At 43.7% G+C, this 19,991-nt stretch overlaps 1 protein-coding gene across 1 annotated transcript in view; it reads right to left on the bottom strand.

The window, feature by feature from the left end:
• LOC115385963 (serine/threonine-protein kinase 26-like) overlaps positions 1 to 19,991 on the bottom strand; it is a 29,501-nt gene that overhangs the window by 7,111 nt on the left and 2,399 nt on the right. The window contains exons 2-6 of the mRNA XM_030088093.1: positions 6,078 to 6,146; positions 5,803 to 5,964; positions 5,657 to 5,713; positions 3,835 to 3,943; positions 2,519 to 2,676 (exon numbers count right to left, since the gene is read on the bottom strand). Of these exons, the coding sequence (XP_029943953.1) occupies positions 2,519 to 2,676; positions 3,835 to 3,943; positions 5,657 to 5,713; positions 5,803 to 5,964; positions 6,078 to 6,146 (555 nt within the window). The remainder of the gene's footprint in view (positions 1 to 2,518; positions 2,677 to 3,834; positions 3,944 to 5,656; positions 5,714 to 5,802; positions 5,965 to 6,077; positions 6,147 to 19,991) is intronic.

Here is a 19,991-nt window from a genome sequence, read left to right as displayed (position 1 = left end):
AGAAACACGAAAGTTACGATGTGTTCATAAACAGCGGACTCGCTCTACTCATCCAACACAGAAACAACACATCTCTACATGAGCAGAGGAAACTTCATCACTTAAAGAAATGAACCTGTCATTCATTTCAAGGAGCAATTTTAAACAGAATCCCTGTTCCAAATGTGAGCTAAAGGAATTAAAAACAGAACACAGCAGCCACTCATGGCTGTTTACACCAAATCCACCATTTTCTGTGTGTTCAAATAGTTTCCATGTGATCTTGAAACTCTTGAAAAAAAAAAAAAAAAAAGTGCCTTTTCACTTCAAACACCGTGTAAAATGAACTTAAGAGGAAGTCCTGACACGTGCAGCATGCACACCGGGTAGAAACGAACCACATGGAGGGACAAAGACACCCAATGGATGTGCCACACACACCTTCGCCCAAACAAAGAGGTCAGCCGACGTCAGAGGCGTTTGTTGACTTTGTTCCGGACGATGAGAAAGAGCCTTTCACTCCTGTGTGTGTCGGACGCAGCAGGTGCGCCCGTGAGCACACAACCCTCCGCCTGGATCAGGCTCGCCGCTCGGTACGGCCGGCTTTGTGTTCGACTACGCAAACAGAGCCGGGACGAGGGGAATCCCCCCCTCCTCCCCACGACGCCGGGCCGCCACCGAGCCGTTTCTAACAGATGCAAAGCAAACTGGAAATAATGCAAACGACCTGGAGGCCGGCGCCGCGCCGCGCCGGGACACGTGCGCCGGGTCGCCATGGCGATACGCAAACACAGAGCACTGTGAGAAAGAAACAGGAAAATCCTGACCTAAAAATACAGCCGCTGTCCCACATGTCCGACCAGACGCTGACAGAAGCCGTGCCGGAACACGGAAATGTTTTCAAAATGACTTTCAATTAAGAGCTTTTAACTTCAAAATAACACGCTACTGTTGCTTCACACCCTGAATAATTTAGAACACTGAGGTTACACGACAATGTTTTCAACGTTTTGGGAATTAATAGCAGACTGTTGTCTGCATGCATGTGAGGTTTCATTACGGAAACATGCTCACTGCATCGTTTTCAGTATTTCTTGTTTTTAGAACCTCATGTGTAAAAGTAAAACCTCTGAGAAACGAAAATGCAAAAATAAACCTGAAATGCGGGAAACCTCAACAGGGACTGACCAGAGGCATGACATGGGAAGATACCACGCTGATGGTTGATGCCTAAAGCGCCGCCATCTTGGGATGGTGCTCACAGAGGCAAAGTGCACATACATTTATCATCTAAAAGTAGAATTATTCACAGAATTTTCAACCCATTTCCAAACGATTTGATTTGTTAAAAACACCTCACGTCAAACTCTGACACACGATGTTTGGATGTTTTTTAAAATGCTGGTTTTACCACCAAAACACAAATTCTACTTCCCGTTTCCAGCAGACGACCTTCTGCATAACTCGAATAGATGTTGAACTTATGTTCCTTTTCTGGATGTTCCAATGAGCAGAACATACAAACCAGATCAGTGGAATCACTTTTTACAGATGGTGTGTCTGTAAAGAACAATTTAGAGTGAGCTGGTTGTTAAATACTGAAATAAACCCAGACAGAACAGGATAAATCTCTCCACTCTAAGTCTGGGTTCTTTAATAATGTAACAGCTCACTTTATTTTATTCTGACTAGTGAAATAACTAATGACATTTTGGTTAAAATGCACTATGAAATACATGTTTTGTGACAAACAATAGAAATGACCAATCGAAAAGCTCATCTCAAACATCTGATTTCATTCTGATATATTTTGATCCAAACTCAAACAGTGTCAGGGTTTGTCGAAGCTGGAGCTTGGACTTAAAGGTGCTGTAGGCAGGATTTCGCTCGTCAATGCTAATTTTTCTGTGTTTTCTTTGGATTAAATGTTAGAGTATCCATTGATAATCCTTTAGGAGTGTAGCATAATTGCACTACCGCGAGAGCATTTCCATCTGTCTCTGTTCTGCTCCAGGTATCTTTGACCAATCAGCAGAGCCCCTGAGGCTCTACTGATTGGTTAATATAATGATATTATCAGTACTGATTGTAATTAAGAGATAATTAAAAGATAATAGCAATAACAATATATATATGGCGACAGCAATAAAGTAATGAATTACAACCCAGTTGAATGTATGTTAAACTGATTGATTTATGATCAATTTCTTAGTGAAAACAAGTCATTCCTCTATTGAGTTTAATGCACTGTAGGAGTCAGTGGCCCCTCCCCAATATGGCTGCCCTTTTCGGCCCTTTGCACATTGGCTGCAATCGTCAAAGCAGTGTCTTCGTAATTGATTCAGCTTTCTGGGCTGTGTCAACTCAAATAAACTTCATTGATCCAGCACTTTGAAAAAACAACAGCTGAGCCAAAATGCTGTACATGAGGAAGTAAAAATATCAAGAGACGAGGTGCAAAGTTTTCGTCCCTCAACACTGAAGCCAGAGCAGGCAGAGACACCGGGACCCTGGGGCGGGTGTGTTTTTGGTGACAGACCTTGGAGTCGTAGGCAGACTGCTGGATGACCTCCGGAGCCATCCAGAACGGCGTTCCCACGAAGGTCTCCCTCTTGATCTGCGTGTCCGTCAGCTGGCCGGCCACCCCGAAGTCGGCCAGCTTCACCTGGCCGTGCTCCGACAGCAGCACGTTGGCGGCTGTGGAGAGTGATCACAAGAAACCCTTTAAAGTTCCACTATCGCCAACGCTGCATGAGCTCATTCCTGTGTAGAGGAGCAGTTATGGAGGGGAGACGTCTCAAAATACAGATAAATACAAAGGGGAAGAAAAAAAAAATCATCAATATAAATTGAATGTCGACATATATATCTATATTTTTTAAAGATGCATTTTGGGATATGGAGTCCCGATGAAGGGTTTTTTTTGATAATATGTATGAGTTAAACAAGCGAATATAATAATATATAACTCATGAGCCCTTATTTTATTCATAGGACAAAAACAGCATAATGTTAAAAATGTCTATTTTTGGAAAATATTAGCTTGTTTTAAATATGAAAACATCACACACTGCAAAAATTCTAAATCTTACCAAATTCGTAAGTCTTGTTTTCAGTCAAAATCTCTCATCCAACTTGATTTAAGATAAATTCAAGATAGAATTATTTCTTGATTTAAAAAATTCTTACAAGATATCTTTTTAAGTAAAATTTACTAGCTGCATGGACGGCTAATTTAACGAGTCTTAAGAGTGATTTTCTTTAATTTAATGTTGATATCTTGCATTTGGGCCACTCTTTTTTGCAGTGTGTAAATATATATATGGAAAGGCTTGAAAAGGAAGTGATATTCATTCAAAAAAAAACTGATGGATGAGTTTACAACCAATTGAAGTGATACATAGTTTTACCAAGGTATACCAGCAGGCTGCATGCCAAGGCACTTTTTAAAATTATTCTCTTGTCTAAATTCGGCACGCAGTGGAACACGTGGTTCAAGGTTCCAGCAGCAGGGTCTGGTTTATAGGAGAATACAGAATATAAAGGGAAGAAACCACAGCTGGATGGATTACTGACCCTGTGAAGCAGTTGGGTAGCTCTACGCAGGCCCTAGTGGTCGATTTAGATCCCGTTTACACAACAGCATTTGATTGTTTTTGCTTTTTCGGTTCAGAAAAGTTTCACGTTTAACAGGGAAATGTATTGAAAATGTTGAGTTATGCTAACGGTTTGTTCTTCCACAGCATCCGTCTGTTCCTCCAGCTATGTTTAACAGATTCCACTGGACATGTTCCTAAAAGCATCGTCTGTTTCGGCCTCAACAACCTGCTGAAATGTTCTGAATGACGTCCAGACCTTTGATGTCTCTGTGGATCTTCTTCTCAGAGTGCAGGTAGTCCAGGCCCTTCAGGATCTCCTTCAGCATGGTGGCAATCTGAGACTCGTCGAACGGACCTGCCCGCAGCTACACACACACACACACACACACACACACACACACACACACACACACAGACATAAGAAACACATGCATGCCAAGCCATGACACACACGTGAAACACTGAGTGGCACGCAAGATGTGCACAAACACACCCTGTTCAGTTCCATTCAAGGCAAGACGAGACAAAGACAATTAGGCAATCAAGATGGTGAATGGAGGAAGATTTCTTCATTTTTTTAATTCACAGTAGAGACACGATGTGTTCTCACAAAACACAGACTGCCAGATAAATACCAACACAAATTCAACGATCTGGTTCATTTATTTACACACGACTGTAGGATGAGAGAAATCCCCAAAATCTGCACTCCTTCCAGCTACTTCTTTAAAAGGTACGAACTCGTTAGGTAAATAAAAGTTACTAGTGACTGTTGTGCTGGTCATAATGTTCTGGCTCATCGTGTTCCATTTCAATTATCACACACCTGGATTATTTTAGTATCACTGTAACACTTCAGCTGAACTGTGAGCTTGGTTGGTCAATCTACCAACTGATTCACTCAGGGAGGAAGATGCTCTATAATCTGGACGTTAGAGGAGGAAGATGCTCTATAATCTGGACGTTAGAGGAGGAAGATGCTCTATAATCTGGACGTTAGAGGAGGAAGATGCTCTATAATCTGAGGTTAGAGGAGGAAGATGCTCTATAATCTGGACGTTACTGGTGGAAGACGCTCTATAATCTGGATGTTACTGGAGGAAGATGCTCTATAATCTGGATGTTGATAGAGGAAAATGCTCTATAATCTGGATGATACTGGAGGAAGATGCTCTATAATCTGGATGTTAGAGGAGGAAGATGCTCTATAATCTGGATGTTAGAGGAGGAAGATGCTCTATAATCTGGACGTTAGAGGAGGAAGATGCTCTATAATCTGGACGTTAGAGGAGGAAGATGTTCTATAATCTGAGGTTAGAGGAGGAAGATGCTCTATAATCTGGACGTTAGAGGAGGAAGATGCTCTATAATCTGGATGTTGATAGAGGAAAATGCTCTATAATCTGGATGATACTGGAGGAAGATGCTCTATAATCTGGATGTTAGAGGAGGAAGATGCTCTATAATCTGGACGTTAGAGGAGGAAGATGCTCTCTAATCTGGACGTTAGAGGAGGAAGATGCTCTCTAATCTGAGGTTAGAGGAGGAAGATGCTCTATAATCTGGACGTTAGAGGAGGAAGATGCTCTATAATCTGAGGTTAGAGGAGGAAGATGCTCTATAATCTGGACATTAGAGGAGGAAGATGCTCTATAATCTGGGTGTTACTGGAGGAAGATGCTCTATAATCTGGATGTTAGTGGAGGAAGATGCTCTATAATCTGGATGTTACTGGAGGAAGATGCTCTATAATCTGGACATTAGAGGAGGAAGATGCTCTATAATCTGGACGTTAGAGGAGGAAGATGCTCTATAATCTGGGTGTTACTGGAGGAAGATGCTCTATAATCTGGATGTTACTGGAGGAAGATGCTCTATAATCTGGATGTTACTGGAGGAAGATGCTCTATAATCTGGACATTAGAGGAGGAAGATGCTCTATGTTATCCATTTTCTGAGGAATAAAATCAACCAATCTTCCAGAAAGATTAATAATTGAGTTCCAGATTATTGTCAAATCTTCTCACCACCTGAACACATTGTTACCGTCACGACCTTCTGGCTAAATCTCAACTCACCAAGTCGAGAGCAGAGCCTCCACCCAGATACTCCATGATGATCCATAGCTTGCTGCCCTGGAAGACGAAGGGATCAACAACCCAACCGTCAGCACGCTTCCCATCAACCATCCTCGAACCGCCGCCGCCGCCGGCTCGGCGCTCACCTTCAGATAGGAGCCGTAGTACTTGGTGATGTAGGGACTGTCGCACTGGCTGAGCACCGTGATCTCCTGCTGGATGTCCTCGATCTCGTCCTCCGCCTCCTCCAGGTCGATGGTCTTGATGGCCACCACGCTCTGGCTGCGGTTGTCGATGCCTTTGAACACCTGACGATGACCGAGAGAAGATCCGTCAGGTCAGTCCGGACTCGAACGTCTTTTTGTAGCCGATCTCATATAAAATCAACAAATGATTAAAAGAAGAGTTAAAGCAGAAGTACCTCTCCAAAAGATCCCTTCCCGATGCGGTCCAGTTTCGTGAAGAGCTCCTCTGGATCGATCTGGGTACTCTGGGAAGAGGAGAAGAAGGTTTTTGATCAGCACTCAGGGGTGAGAGAACAAACAGGAAGTCTTTTAGAACCGACCCACAAGAGGCTCTAATGTGGCCCACCAAGCAAATGGTAGAAATTTCAAAAGAAAACGCTAATTTCTTTCTTCTTTTTTTCTTCTTCCATTTTCGTCAGAGTAGCAAACTCGATGGACATTTCACCATATTTTGCATCATTCTGCACTGATTTTTTTGGCTTTGTGCAAATATTGACATCTCTGTTGTGTATACTCAGCAACCACAAAAAAGAAAAAAAACTTTAAAGTTTCACTCTAAAGGTTATTATGGCAGCATTTTACTGGTCAAGATGAAGTTGGCTGCCAAACTCAAATATGAAAAATTACTAACCATATTTAAATTTCTAACGATTTATATTCAGAAATAACTTCTACAGATCAAAATACAGTGCAACATACTATCTTTGACCACTAGATGTCTCTGTATGACAACAGAATGCCGCTACTATAACACAAAAACCTCCATTATCACTGTATTTGAGAAAAAAATTGAAAAAAGTCTTTCACAGAAAACTACGAAACATCGTACATAGGTTATTCATCTAAAAATTGATGATAAAACAACAAGTGTCGTCTTCATAAAGTGCTCCAAACATCTGGATTACGGTGGAAACACAATCCAGAGGAGCTGGAAGAAGAAAAAAAAAACTGCTGCTTTCCCATCACATTTCCACAAAGTCTCATTTCCTCACACACAAAACTTTGCGACACCAGGGCCATGTTGTCACCATCAACACACACACACACACACACACACACACACACACACACACACACACACACACACACACACACACACACACACACACACACACACACACACACACACACACACACACACACACACACAGACACACACACACACACACACACAGACACACACACACAGACACACACACACAGACACACACACACACACACACACACACACACAGAAGGAAACAAGCCTGACAGTTAAAGATAACAGGAACTGAACACACAGCTGCCTAACCACACACACTCGGATAATAAACACACGCACGCACACGCGCGTGCACACACACACACTTGTACTTGCCACATACCGAGGACCGACTACAGCAGGCATGTGAAACATAGGGCCCGTGGGCCTAAACTGGCACACAAGTGGCTCCAATCCGGCCGACAAACCAGGAAAATGGTAAAACACTGATTTTTAGCACATTTCTTTGGACTCATGCAGTTCCAGTCATAATCCAGGTGACGTTTTCATCACTAACGCTCGACTGCTACACTAAACAAAAGGAAAGCGAGGGAAATATGGCAGACAACAAACAAAACAAATGGCGTTAGGTGAGATTTTCAATGTAAGTGAAGAGTTCACCGTAAGAGAACACGTAAAGGAAATGTCCTCACTCTGCTGGCTGCAGCTTTTTGCCGGTCCTCACTTTCTCTCTCACACACACACACACACACACACACACACACACACACACACACACACACACACACACACACACACACACACACACACACACACACACACACACACACACACACACACACACACACACACACACACACACACACACACACACACACACACACACACACACACACACACACACACACACACTTCAAAAAGATGTGACAGATAAAAAGATGGCTGTAAAGTCTTCTAATAAAAGCTGAGACTTTCCGCCGCCCCTCCCCCTGAAGCTGTCCTCCTTCATGTTCTCGGTCTGTTCAGCGTCAGTGTCTCAGTCTCCACATGTGATCCAGATGCAGTGAGTGTGCTCCTGATCAGAGACGCCGTTAAATCCAACAGTGAACATCGCACACTGCTGTCGTTCACAAACCGGCAGGAATATTTACTGCGGCTGGAGCGGGCATGTGCGACTAGAGAAATTTTAAAAAGTTCAGTTTTTCCTCCCGTTTCCATGGAGACAGCATCAGAGCACTTCCAAAAATCTGAGTTTTTCCCAGTTTCCACGGAAACTGAATTCAAACATTTTCAAAAAGCTCCGTCTTGGAAGAATTTTTCAAAAAGCTGCATTTTATCACATTAACACAGAGGCAGAGTGGAAAAATTTCCCAAAAGTTCTATTTTCCCACGTCAACATGGAGTCGGAGCACTTTCAAAAAAAATTGCATTTTCCCACTTTAACATGGCGATAGAGTTGGAGCATTTTCACATCTTTTTTTTTTTCCAAGTTAACACTGAGACAGAGCTGAAGAATTTTCAAGAAGTTGCATTTTCTGGTGTTAACATGGCGACAGAGCTGGGACATTTTCAAAAAGTTGCATCTTCCTGCATTAACACGGTGACAGAGAACGCTACGGCAGTTTGTCACTTTCACTTGAAAACACTGCTGTATAAACACAGCCTGGATCCAGCAGGAGAACGTTCCTCTAACAGCAAACCCTCAGTAAAGGTTTTCACTGTGACGCTTCTTTCCTCTCATCTGACCTTTCTGTCATAACATGAGTTCAGGACTCGTCTGGGATTTCTTTAAAGCCCTTCTGTGTAAAGAGGCACTGGACTGAGCTGAATAAACGTTTGGACGTCTGCATAAAGTAGTTCTCTTATTCACTGAGCTATTTATTCATTTACTTCCTCTGAGCAGGTTTTTTTTCTTTTCTCATGCCTTTGGTGACATTTCTTGTCATTCTTTCCTCAGATTGAACCCGAATGTGGCAGCGCTGAGTCCAGAATCCAGAATCCAGAATCTAGAATCCAGTCACGATGGACAGTTTTCCACAGCGAAGGCGTCTTATTGTGGTTACATGTGCAAATCTATATTTGACAACGTCAGAGTGGGCGAAGCCTCCTGAGGCTGAGAGCAGGGCCTCCACCAGCACATGACAACACACACACAGTCTAACACACACACACAGTCACACTCTGTCCTGTAAAATACTTTGGAAGAACATTCAACAAACACCCCCAGAGAAGTGAACGATATTCCTCTGATGCTGGTTAAACTTTCCTCTCTGAGCTAAAAAAAGCACACACACACACACACAGTGCCCACAATGTGGCCACACCCTGTCAGCAAATACAGTGGTTACTGTCTAATGATACTTTCCGCCTGGTGCAGAAACCGCGGCGAGAGAAGCTCCGACTGAAGGGAGAAGAAAACTGCAGGATTTAGTTCTAGAAAAATAAAAATAAACTGAACTTCCATCTGTTTCCTCTAAACCACGGCTCCGTTTACCTCACGTTTCAAGTGAAAACGCATCGTTTCGCGTTGGAACGCAAAGCCCAGCGTTTACTAAACGATGATGCAACATTTCAAAAGCAATGTCCAGTGTTTACTAACTGATATACAACGCTTACAAAGCAATGTCCGTTTAAAAAACGATGCCCAAGGTTTCAAAAACAATGTACAAAACATACAAGACAATGTCAGTTTAAAAAAACAGCGTCCATTATTTTGAAAACAATGTCCCAGCATTTTGAAAGCAATGTGCAACGTTTTGAAAACGATGTCCAACATTTCAAAAACAGTGTCCGTTTTAAAAACGGCATCCAGAGTTTCAAGCACAACATCCAAAGTTTCGAAAACAATGTCCAAAGTTTCAAAAATGTCATCCAAAGTTTCGAAAACAATGTCCGTTTTCACAGCGACAGCAGACACACTGAAAACGATGTAGTCTTCATGTTGGGCCACTAGTTGGTGCTGTAGGCTGTTTCTGTGATGAAACCACACAGAGAACAACACAGCAGATGTTCATATGGACAGAACACCAACTGGACTGTTAGTGCAGTGACTGTCTACAGCACCAAGTCCAGGAGGATCTGGACCTGGACGAGGACCAGGAGGATCTGGACCTGGACGAGGACCAGGAGGATCTGGACCTGGACGAGGACCAGGAGGATCTGGACCTGGACGAGGACCAGGAGGATCTGGACTGGGAGTCACGACACTCTGGAGGAAATCCTTCTTCTCATTGTTGATCTATTGAGCGTGTGCAGAACAGTTCTTTACTACGCAGCACAGATGATCCTCTAGTAGACGCACAGCGACGCAGCCATCTGATCGCTGGGTTCCTGGTTCGAGTCCCTCCGCTGAAAAGAGGCGTCGAGAGCCGATCTTCCCCTGGAGGGACGCCGCGGCCGAGTGGGACCCCGCAGGGACAAAATCCCATTGTTGGTTATCATTATGACTTCAGACCTGACATCCAAATAGACGCCGACAGGAATTCCTTAATGGCTCGACTTATGAAGCACGAGATTACAGTTTTCCTGCCATACACACACACACACACACACACACACACACGTGCACACACACTCACACTTGCTCATAGACACTGGCAGGAAATTCAACCTGATTACCCATAAGGACTAAGCTGAAGGCCCCATAAAGGAACTGAGTATATGCTAAGGAGTTTACTAGCTATGCCGTGGTCACTGGTCAGTTCAGGGTGAGGACTGGTTAAGTCACAGTAACGCAGAAGGTTTTGGTTCAGTCACCAGGAAATGACTGGAAGTTGATTATTTACCTCATAAGACAAGGAAACACACACGACACGTTTATACAACTTTCAAGCAAAAAAGGGCAAAAACTTGTATTGCGTCTTGAGTTTGTGTTTCCATGACGACCGTGCTAAGAGTGACTGTGAAATCAACTTTTAGAAAACGACTCCCTTGGTGGAGTTTTATGAAAACGCTCCGACTCCGTGGAAACATGAGAAAATTGAACTTTTCTGAAATGCTGCTACTGAGCATGTGCACCACTGCTCTTCTGCACACGCTCAGTAGACGGACGGAATGCTGGGTCTGATTTGCCCAAATCCTAATGTTAAAAGGAAAAGACCCTTTTTGTTTATCCGTCTGTTGTGAGATCCAAACTCCATGGATCCAAATATACTTTCTTTTGTTTTTTTTGGAGCATTTCCTATCAATATACAAAAAGATAAATAAATAAAATAATACCACTGCTAATATTTTTTCCACACCAATTGAAGCTTTTCTTATCACTGCATTATTCTGAATGGTTAAGTGATTCCAAATAACTCAGCATGCGCCGATATGAAAGCTTTGACAGACAAAGATATTAATATTGCAGTTATGGTCAATAGTCAATATTGACATTTGTATAAAAACAAGTTTCTATGATGATTTTTTTTATCGTTCAAACCATGTAAACACTGAATATAAAAAGATTAGTAATCTCTTTATTTTTATAAATACAAAACAAATGCGATGAATCAACAGTGTTCATTTTAGGATAACTTTGAAAGTTGTAGTAAGAACTTCCATGGAAGTTCAGTTTAACCTAAAGTTTCTAATCATAAGTTACAAGTCATAATACCTCAGGAAGGTTTTAAAACACAACTCATATCTGTGAAATACGCTGAATCAGAGATTTCAAAACACATTCTATTGATCAAACTCACTGATAACAGTCAGTGGAAATTTTAATAACTTAAATCATAAAGTCAAAGTAAATTTCGAAACACTGAACTCAGCGTTTTGAACAATAACAATTTGCAAAACCAACACAAGTCGCGTCGACTGACATCGATTAATTCCATTAAAAACATCAGAACCTTGACTGAACTAGAACTTGTTTTTGCAGATCGTATAACTCAGAGCAGCTTTAATCCAACACACCTAAGAGGAACTAGACGTAATAAATATCAGCTGTTAATATTGAACTGGTTTTATCAATCAGACCGATACCGAGGTGTTAAAAGAATGAGCGTTACCAGGCAACGCCGATATCAACACCAACACATCATGTTTACTGCCGTAAATTAATTTCATGGCTAAAATAAATCAATAAAAGCTGTGGTGTCCAGTCAGGTGGTGACAGCAGAGTCACATGATCAATCAATGAGCGTCACATGGCCAATCGCTGAGCGATTACCTGAGCCTGAGCTTTGACCTTTCCATCTGAAGGTTGGTGACAGAACAACATCTGGAAGAGAGCGACAGGGTGAATATTCAACTGCTGCAGAGACCGTAAACCTCCAGGTTAATGTTCCACCAGCGTCCGGCCGGGAGTTTCAACCTGCAGCTTATCGGTCAGCAGGAATTCACAAAGACGTAAACAAAACAAAAACCCCTTTTCGCTGCAAATGCCTGCGTTTTCTGATTGCTACCGATGTTTTTACTCGTTTTAAACTCGTTCACTGTACAGTGACCTCGAGTGTCCTGAAATTCAGCCATAAATAAAATGACCAGAGCTGTCAAACAGTAGGAACACCGCGGGGTCTCATGTGGAAAAGGTCACACAAGCTTCATCCCCCTCCGCCACGCTCTGGTCCGGTGTTTCCCCAGAACCCACAGAATGCGTCTCAGACTTGTGGCGTTGCGGAGCGCCAATGAACGAGCCGGTTCGATTACAAGATGGCGTTCGAACTGTGGCGTCTCGCCAGATTTCACACCGCTGCTCAGGTTCGCCATCCATGGTAATGGAACTGAAGCCCTTATACCACCAGGAGGAGTGTTTTTTGGCATCCTGTCTTCTTCCTCCACTTTCTTACAGCAGCAAGCGAATAAAAACACAGATCATCGGTGTGTCATCTGCGTTACGGCTGCAGCACGTCGAGCTGTGAGCAAAATCAAAGCCGTTTGGTATCCAGTGGCAGACAGGCTTCAGGGTTAACCTTGACTGGAAAGCATCCTTTTTTTTTTCCAATGCCTTCAGAAATAAAAGCAAATTTGTGGCATTTCTTTGCTTCATTCAAATAATTAGTATAATGAAAGCTGCTTAAGATTTTCACCAAAAATCAGTTATTTCACCACCAAAGACACAAAAACAAAGTTTGAACATCATCCTGAGCAGATCGTTGATGGATCAGGTCTAGGAGAGAGGGAAATGGACGATCCACGCAGGAACTGAATGTGAGTTACTGAAAATCCCTCCACGATTTACTCACTGGCACATCATTTCGGTGTAATTTATCGATTGGCAGAGTGTCAATGACCAGGGGAAACGCACGTTTCCTGTGTTTTCATTCATGAGGACGAAGACGCTCAGAGAGGAAACTGAACGCCAAAATAAAACTGTCTTCATGTGGACTGATCTTTAATTCTGCCTAATTTACTGTCAGGATACGTTTGCAGACACCTCTGTTCACTACAGGATCCCAGCAAAAATCAATCCCTGGTTCCTGTTTTATTCACATTTATGTTGTTTACAGCAGAATTATCACGTCGCTCTTTTTTTAAATGAGGGTCAAAAACCGGCACGGGGTTTGTGAAATCCATTTCTCGCCACGTGGGCCTCTGGGTTAAAGTCAAACATCATATTTATTTACAGCGCTATTTATGAAAGTTGTTTATAATTCTAAGGGCGTCGAAGGAAGATCGATCCAGTCCTGACGTGACAAAGCAAGTAGGTCAAGGAAACAGGAAATAAAACAGAAAAAAACAAGGCAAACAAGCAGTGATCATAACTGAAATCCCTTTACGAGAGAGAAAGCTTCAGAACTCGACCAAGTACGTCTTCAGTTTATGTTGAAATAAAGAGCGGCAAGTGTCCGACTGGCTGAATGTGTTTACGCGCAGACCCTGAATGCATCGTGTAACATTTGTGACCAAAAGAGACGTTTTCACCATTTTCCACTAAATAAAATTTATTAAAAATGTAAATGCTCATAAATTAAGAAAAAAATGTATTTCCTTCTAATTTCTTTTATTCTGTAGCTAATTTTTTGAGTTTTTTTTCAAGGTTTTTGTGGCTTTTACCATTTTATGCATCTGGACTACTTTTAGCTAATTAAAGCCGCGAATGGTTAAAATAGTTTAATGTACAGTATATTAGCAAATGTATTTCTTAAAAAAAAAAGTTTATCAATTTCATAAGATGAACCTTTACCAAAAAAAAAAAAAAAAGTTCATAAGATATATTTCTTTTCTTTTTTTTAGCTATTTTGTTCGGTTTTTCACAATTCCAACAGTTTTAGCAGTGTGGAATATCAGTGCGGTCTAATTTAAAAATGAAATGATAAATGGACTACGCTTATATAGCGCTTTTTCATCTGCATTAGCAGAGACCAAAGCGCTTTACACTGCAGTATCACATTCACCCATTCACACACACATTCACACACCGGTGGAGCAAACTGTTTATTTACACAGAATTCTCTGGTATTTTTTCAGGGAACTTTCACCAAACCGCAATGAAAGTGTTATTAAAAGTGCTTCCAGACAGATTCTCCTGAACGCGCGATGAGAGGCAGAATGGCGTGGAGAGAAGGCAGGAGCGAGGTGCGCCGGGCTGCAGGGGTCACTGAACTCCGTCTGCTTCCACGAACACGCCAACAGCGAGAGAACTTGGACCGGGCTGTGGAAACTCTGCGAGCGAGCGAGCCAGAGAGCCAGAGAGAGAGGGAGCTCCATGTTTTTACTAACAAGTGGTGTCCAAATACCCAGAAAAATGCAGTGTGTGTGTGTGTGTGTGTGTGTGCATGTGTGTGTTTGTGTGTGTCAGAGCGAGAGGTCAAAGTTCACAGCTGCTAAAAGAGGGAAGTACAAACACAGCATTCTCTGAAACGACCTCTGCCGAGCCGCGTCATGTGAAAACCTCCACGCTCTCTCAACGCTTCCTGTTTCTACAAAAAACACAAAAACACGACAAGATGTGTGTAATGGTCCCGCAGGAGAGGAGCGTCACAAAACACCAGCTTCTGCTTCTCCTGGCCGACTCTGGACACATTGGTACATCTTCTGATTTGGGGATGTTGAAGAGGAGCTAGCTACCACATGCTAATTCATAACCGTTTCACTTGTGAAGGTTTTGTTTTGGGTCAGTGTTGATAAGTCGCGGCGCTGCTGTCTCTCTCCCTGTCCTGCGTATTGAGCCTGCAGTTAGCGTTAGCACTGCCAGAAGCAGTTAGCATTTCAGCTCTCTCACTCACATTAGCGACGCTAAAATGTCAGATTAGAATTAGAAGAGCAGCTAAGTTCATATTTCACTAAACTCTGGGTGACTGGAGGCCGAGCGACTAATTAGCTGTAATTAGCCGTTGCGTCCAGTTACCATTTCACTAGACTCCTGTTTACTACACCACGAGTCTTTAACTTTAAGTACCATTTTCTGAACGAGTCTACCACTACTTGATAACTTCAGAAGTAGGACTTGATTAGCATTGACATTTTTCAGCTATAGTCTCCAGTAAAATCTGTTTGGTTGCGATTACACAAAACTCCAGTTTACCTCATTAGCATTATCTGTAGATATGAGGTACAGTGTCACTAATTTACGAGTTGGGGAGGCTACAATCATTAGCATTAGCATTTCCTGAAGCTGTTGCCTACATTCAGGAGCAGCAGTTCTACTGAAGGATGCCGTTAGCATTAACATCTCCCTGAAGTAAAGAAAAAATGTTGCACCTTTGCCAAACTTTGTATAACATTAACCAAAGCTGGAGGAGTTTATCTGAGCTGTTTGGCTCCTGTGTCTCATCGTCATTCATTCATAAATCTGTTACATAACAACTGCTTCAAAGTCGATTCCACTGTAGGATTTTAATGGACGGGTTTCTTGACGCAATCTGAAAACGTAAATCAAGCGCATCGACATAAGAAACCTGAATGTCTCCTCGTGATTCTCACCCACGGAGTGACTCAGCCTCTACAATCCAAACCCAGAGGCGGCTGATCATTCCTCACCCACAAACACAGAAGCAAACGAGTTCCCTTTCAGGTTTCAGTCGGCGTTTACGGCACGGCGGTGGGAAGGTGCCGCCGTGAAAATGACAGAGGAGAAGCCGGTCACGCCCCGCCGTTTGATCGGCGCTCTCGAGACGCCTCTGTCTGGCTTCCTCACCACAGACAGATGCAGGAAGCTGCATTTACACTCCCAGATTCACACACAGTCCGTTTCTTAAGGCGGTATTTTTGTGCCAGATAGAAGATTTGGACCAAACGTTGCGGGAGCACCTGGAGAAACGAGGGTTTGTTACACAACAAAAGAAGCTGAACTGACCCTGGACAACAATACGTTCCATCACAATCACTGCTGGCATCGATTTATCGCCGATAAAAAGGTGTTCCCCATCTATCACCTCCATGCTGGCTGCTTTCCCATCGGTCTCGCCCTCCACCGTTTCCACTATAAACCTGTAAAAGTCAGATCTTATCAGCAGGCAGCTTCAAACGCCCGTCGATAACAACCGATTCCTTAAGTTTGCTTTCTCTATTCTGTCTGAAATCCAGCTCAAACAGCAAGACATGGCATGAAAACGGCCTTTTAAATGACTCTTGATCTGAGTTTGACTTGCAAAAAACAACCTTAAAGCAATGATCGGATGAAGAAAGACTGGTTTCGGGAAGGAGTTTTCTAATGTGCAAGATTTTTAAAGACTCACATGATGTTAAAATGATGTTTCTATGTTTGTGTGGTGAATAATTAAATAAGTTTTTCTCTGTTTAACATAGAAATCTTCACGCTTTTGGAGTATTTTCCAGACCAGAAAACACAAAAACCAACACTTTGCAGACTACGACACCGAGCAGATTACTCAAGAGAGTCAATAAGGACTGAAGCTCTGCCAGCCGGCGCTTCATTTCATCATGTTTCAATAGAGGAAGTCTGTGTTTCGGACGCTGACGGAGCCCGGGGCCGCCGACGTTCCAGGCGCACAAAGAGCGTCTTATCTGCAACAGAACGTCAAAAACGGCGCAGTCAGCTGGGAAAGTCGGGTGACGTCGGTGCGCCGGGTCCGTCTTTCTTTTGCTTCTTTCAAAAAGGATGTGAGAATCCGGTGCAAAGCGTCAGTCGTGAGGCAGAAACCCACAAAAACACACTCAGCTTGTAGACTTCAGTCGAGATTCAGAGAAGGGTTTGGTTTCTCTTGCTGCACTACATCCAACGCCGAGACTTTGAAGATATCGCAGAACTTCTGCAGGGTTTTATTGAGGACAACGCTGACGCAGTGTCTTCAAGGGAAGATCCAAACGTTGGTAGAGTTTTGGGCGTCTGTTCACACGACAACTGTGCTCGTTGACGCGGCCATTTTTCAGGATCGGTTTATATAAAGTGATCCACGTATCACTTATCATCCTCGTATATCGCTCTAGGCATAGGCGAACTAGGCGGCCGCCTAGGGCGCAGTGTAAGGGGAGGCGCCGTGGCTGTACAAGGGGGCAAGCGTATCCGAGTGTATCAGAGCATGTCCGAGCAATGCCCGAGCGATGCCGAGTGGTGCCGAACGGTGCGGTGCTCACACGGAGCATCGCAGCGGCGCAGAGCGGTGCTCACTCGGAACACATCGGGGCACCAGGGGTTCCCGTGGGTTTTCATAACCCACCAACCCTACGTAAATTACGCCTGTGGCTCCGACGCACCGCACTGCTCGGCATCGCTCGGCAATCACCCCCCTGCTCCCACTGGGCACTCGTCTTGGGCTCGTCTAGGGCGCCTGAGAAGCCCGGGCCGGCCCTGCTCGTATTGATGGACTTCAACGGAAACTGATCATACAGAGTCTGAGACAGGAGCAAAAGGTCTCTCCCACTTTCCAGGTTCTGATCTTCGGCTTCATCGCCAACAACCAGAGTTTAGCTTCTACCAGACAGTGTTTCAGTGCTGTATATCTGCTCAAACAGCTCCGTGACCATCTTCCAGCACCGTTCGCAAATCGGGCAACAACAAGCTGAGACGGCCCCTTGATAGACGACCATCTTGCCTCTCAACGAGTGTCTGCTCTCTCAGGGTTTTTTATTAAAAAACAGACTCTCAACCTCCTTCAATACATTTGTGGGAGTCTTTGGTACCAGACTACATTTCTTTTGGCAGACTGAGATTTCATATTTTCAGTCAGAAGCACATTTTTACAGCAAAGTTTGGTAAAATCTTGGAATACCTGAGAACTCCGTATCTGAATTTGCCACACATTTTATAAAATCTACTGTATATTTACTGTGTTGGATTGTTAAACATTCAATAAAAAGAATGTTAAAAAAAAAAAAAATTCCAAACCACCGTCCCGTTTTTCTGCTTCTTTTAATTTTGACGTTCCTGCTTCCTGTTTCCCGTGCGCGTCATTACGTGATTCAACGTATGAAGGACGCATTCACAGAAGGAACAACCTGCTGGTACAACACCATCAACACTGATCAGGGCACACGACCTCGTCCAATCCGGTCCGAGTGAATCGGATTCACTCCGGTGTTTACATGAGACCTTTACAATCTGACAGACGTCACAACACAGCAACAGGCGGAACTGGCAGTTCAGGTTGTCCAACAATATTTCAGGGTGACCAGATTTCTTTGGTGGCCATTTTAGAAGGGCAGGAATCAGATGGTATCTTTCGACCAATCATATCGCTCCTTAAAGAAAGACATCGAAAACAGGAAGTGAAGAAAACCCGTGGATTGTCATAACTTTGGTGGAAAAAGATGGTTTAAACAAAATTAGACAGCGATAAAGTGACAGATCTAAATATAGACATGCTGGAACGGCTTTGGGCAAGACGTCCGCCACTTTTTAAAACGACTTTTCTGAAAATTGACCATCTAAAAGACCGGTGGACGACTCGGCGCCTGAAACCATGTCTCACGATCTGATAGGTCGGATTGCTGGACTCATGAAAATGAGGTAAATGAGAGCAAAACATTTTGAAAACGCTCAGACTCCGCCTCTGCGTGTAAAACACAACTTTTTGAAAACGGCGCTGCTGTGCACCACGTTCGTTGTTGATGTTTACAGTGTGTTGTTGTACTATTGTTCTACTACACATTCTTCAGCATTTGTCTCCACCATGCAAACAGACACTGACTTCACTTCAGACGTTGCCGTGGAAACGGAGCCTCAATACGGACTTTGTGTGTTTGTGCTGCAGACGGCAGCGTCGGCCTCGAGGCCTCAGCTGCTCTCCGGGTGTCAGGTGTGTGTGTGTGTGTGTGTGTGTGTGTGTGTGTGTGTTGAGTCAAGCGTGGCCACTCCCACCTGGAGACTCGACCGAGCAGGCAGAGCGAGTCCGTCCCACAGGTAGACACACCTGCGAGGCGGCCCGGCGGGGGGGAGCGGGAGGGGGGACGAGCAAGTCATTTACCGAAAACAATCGACCCTCCATAAAAATAAAAGATGTAAAGTGGCCCTGGATGTGGCTTACTACCGGGAACGTCACGGAGGACCTGATACGCCTGGAATCTTCTCCCCCGCCTCGTCATAAAGCCGATCCCGAGCCGTGCGTGAAGCCAGGGCCCCGTGAGTCACGGCGGGGGAGTTACATAAGGCATCAGGTGAGGAAATGGCTTCAGACAGCGTCAGACAGGGAGGAGAGCCCAGAGGTCACCATGAGGCGACCGTCAGGAACCGCGAGCTCGTCGGAGGTGGACGGGAAAGTCACAGGACACACACTTCAAGACGCAGCGAGCCTGGCTTCACGTGCCAACAGGCCCGGAGTCACACTGGATCCACAACACAGAGCTACGAACGGCTCAAAAGCTCTCAAAAACTTCAAACGGAAGCAGTTCAGTTGTTTGTTTTTAAGATTAAACTTTTAAAAAATCCCCAAAACACAGCAGCTAAATCCGACTGCACACTGTAAAGTCAAATCATCAGGCTATTTCAGAACATGTTTGATGACAAAAACTTAATTTCTGCGACTATAAGGACACCTACAGAGAGAACAACACTATAATGTAGTTATTTTAGCAGCTACATCAAATTATGCGGCCTCTCTGTGATGTCTCTAAAGATAGACATACTGTAGAAACACTAAAAGAAGCAGCTCGGTTCAACTGTGTGACCATTTCAAGACAAAAACACCATGAAGTTCAACTATCAGGCTGTTTCAAGACATTTTGACAGCAAAAAATTGATTTCTGTAACTATTTTAGGACACCAACAGAGGTATAATTTTAC

The sequence above is a fragment of the Salarias fasciatus genome, chromosome 3 (genome assembly GCF_902148845.1).
Source record: "Salarias fasciatus chromosome 3, fSalaFa1.1, whole genome shotgun sequence".
Lineage (NCBI taxonomy): Eukaryota > Metazoa > Chordata > Actinopteri > Blenniiformes > Blenniidae > Salarias > Salarias fasciatus.
Note: the sequence above shows the minus strand (reverse complement) of the source record. Positions and strands in the feature narration are given on the sequence as shown.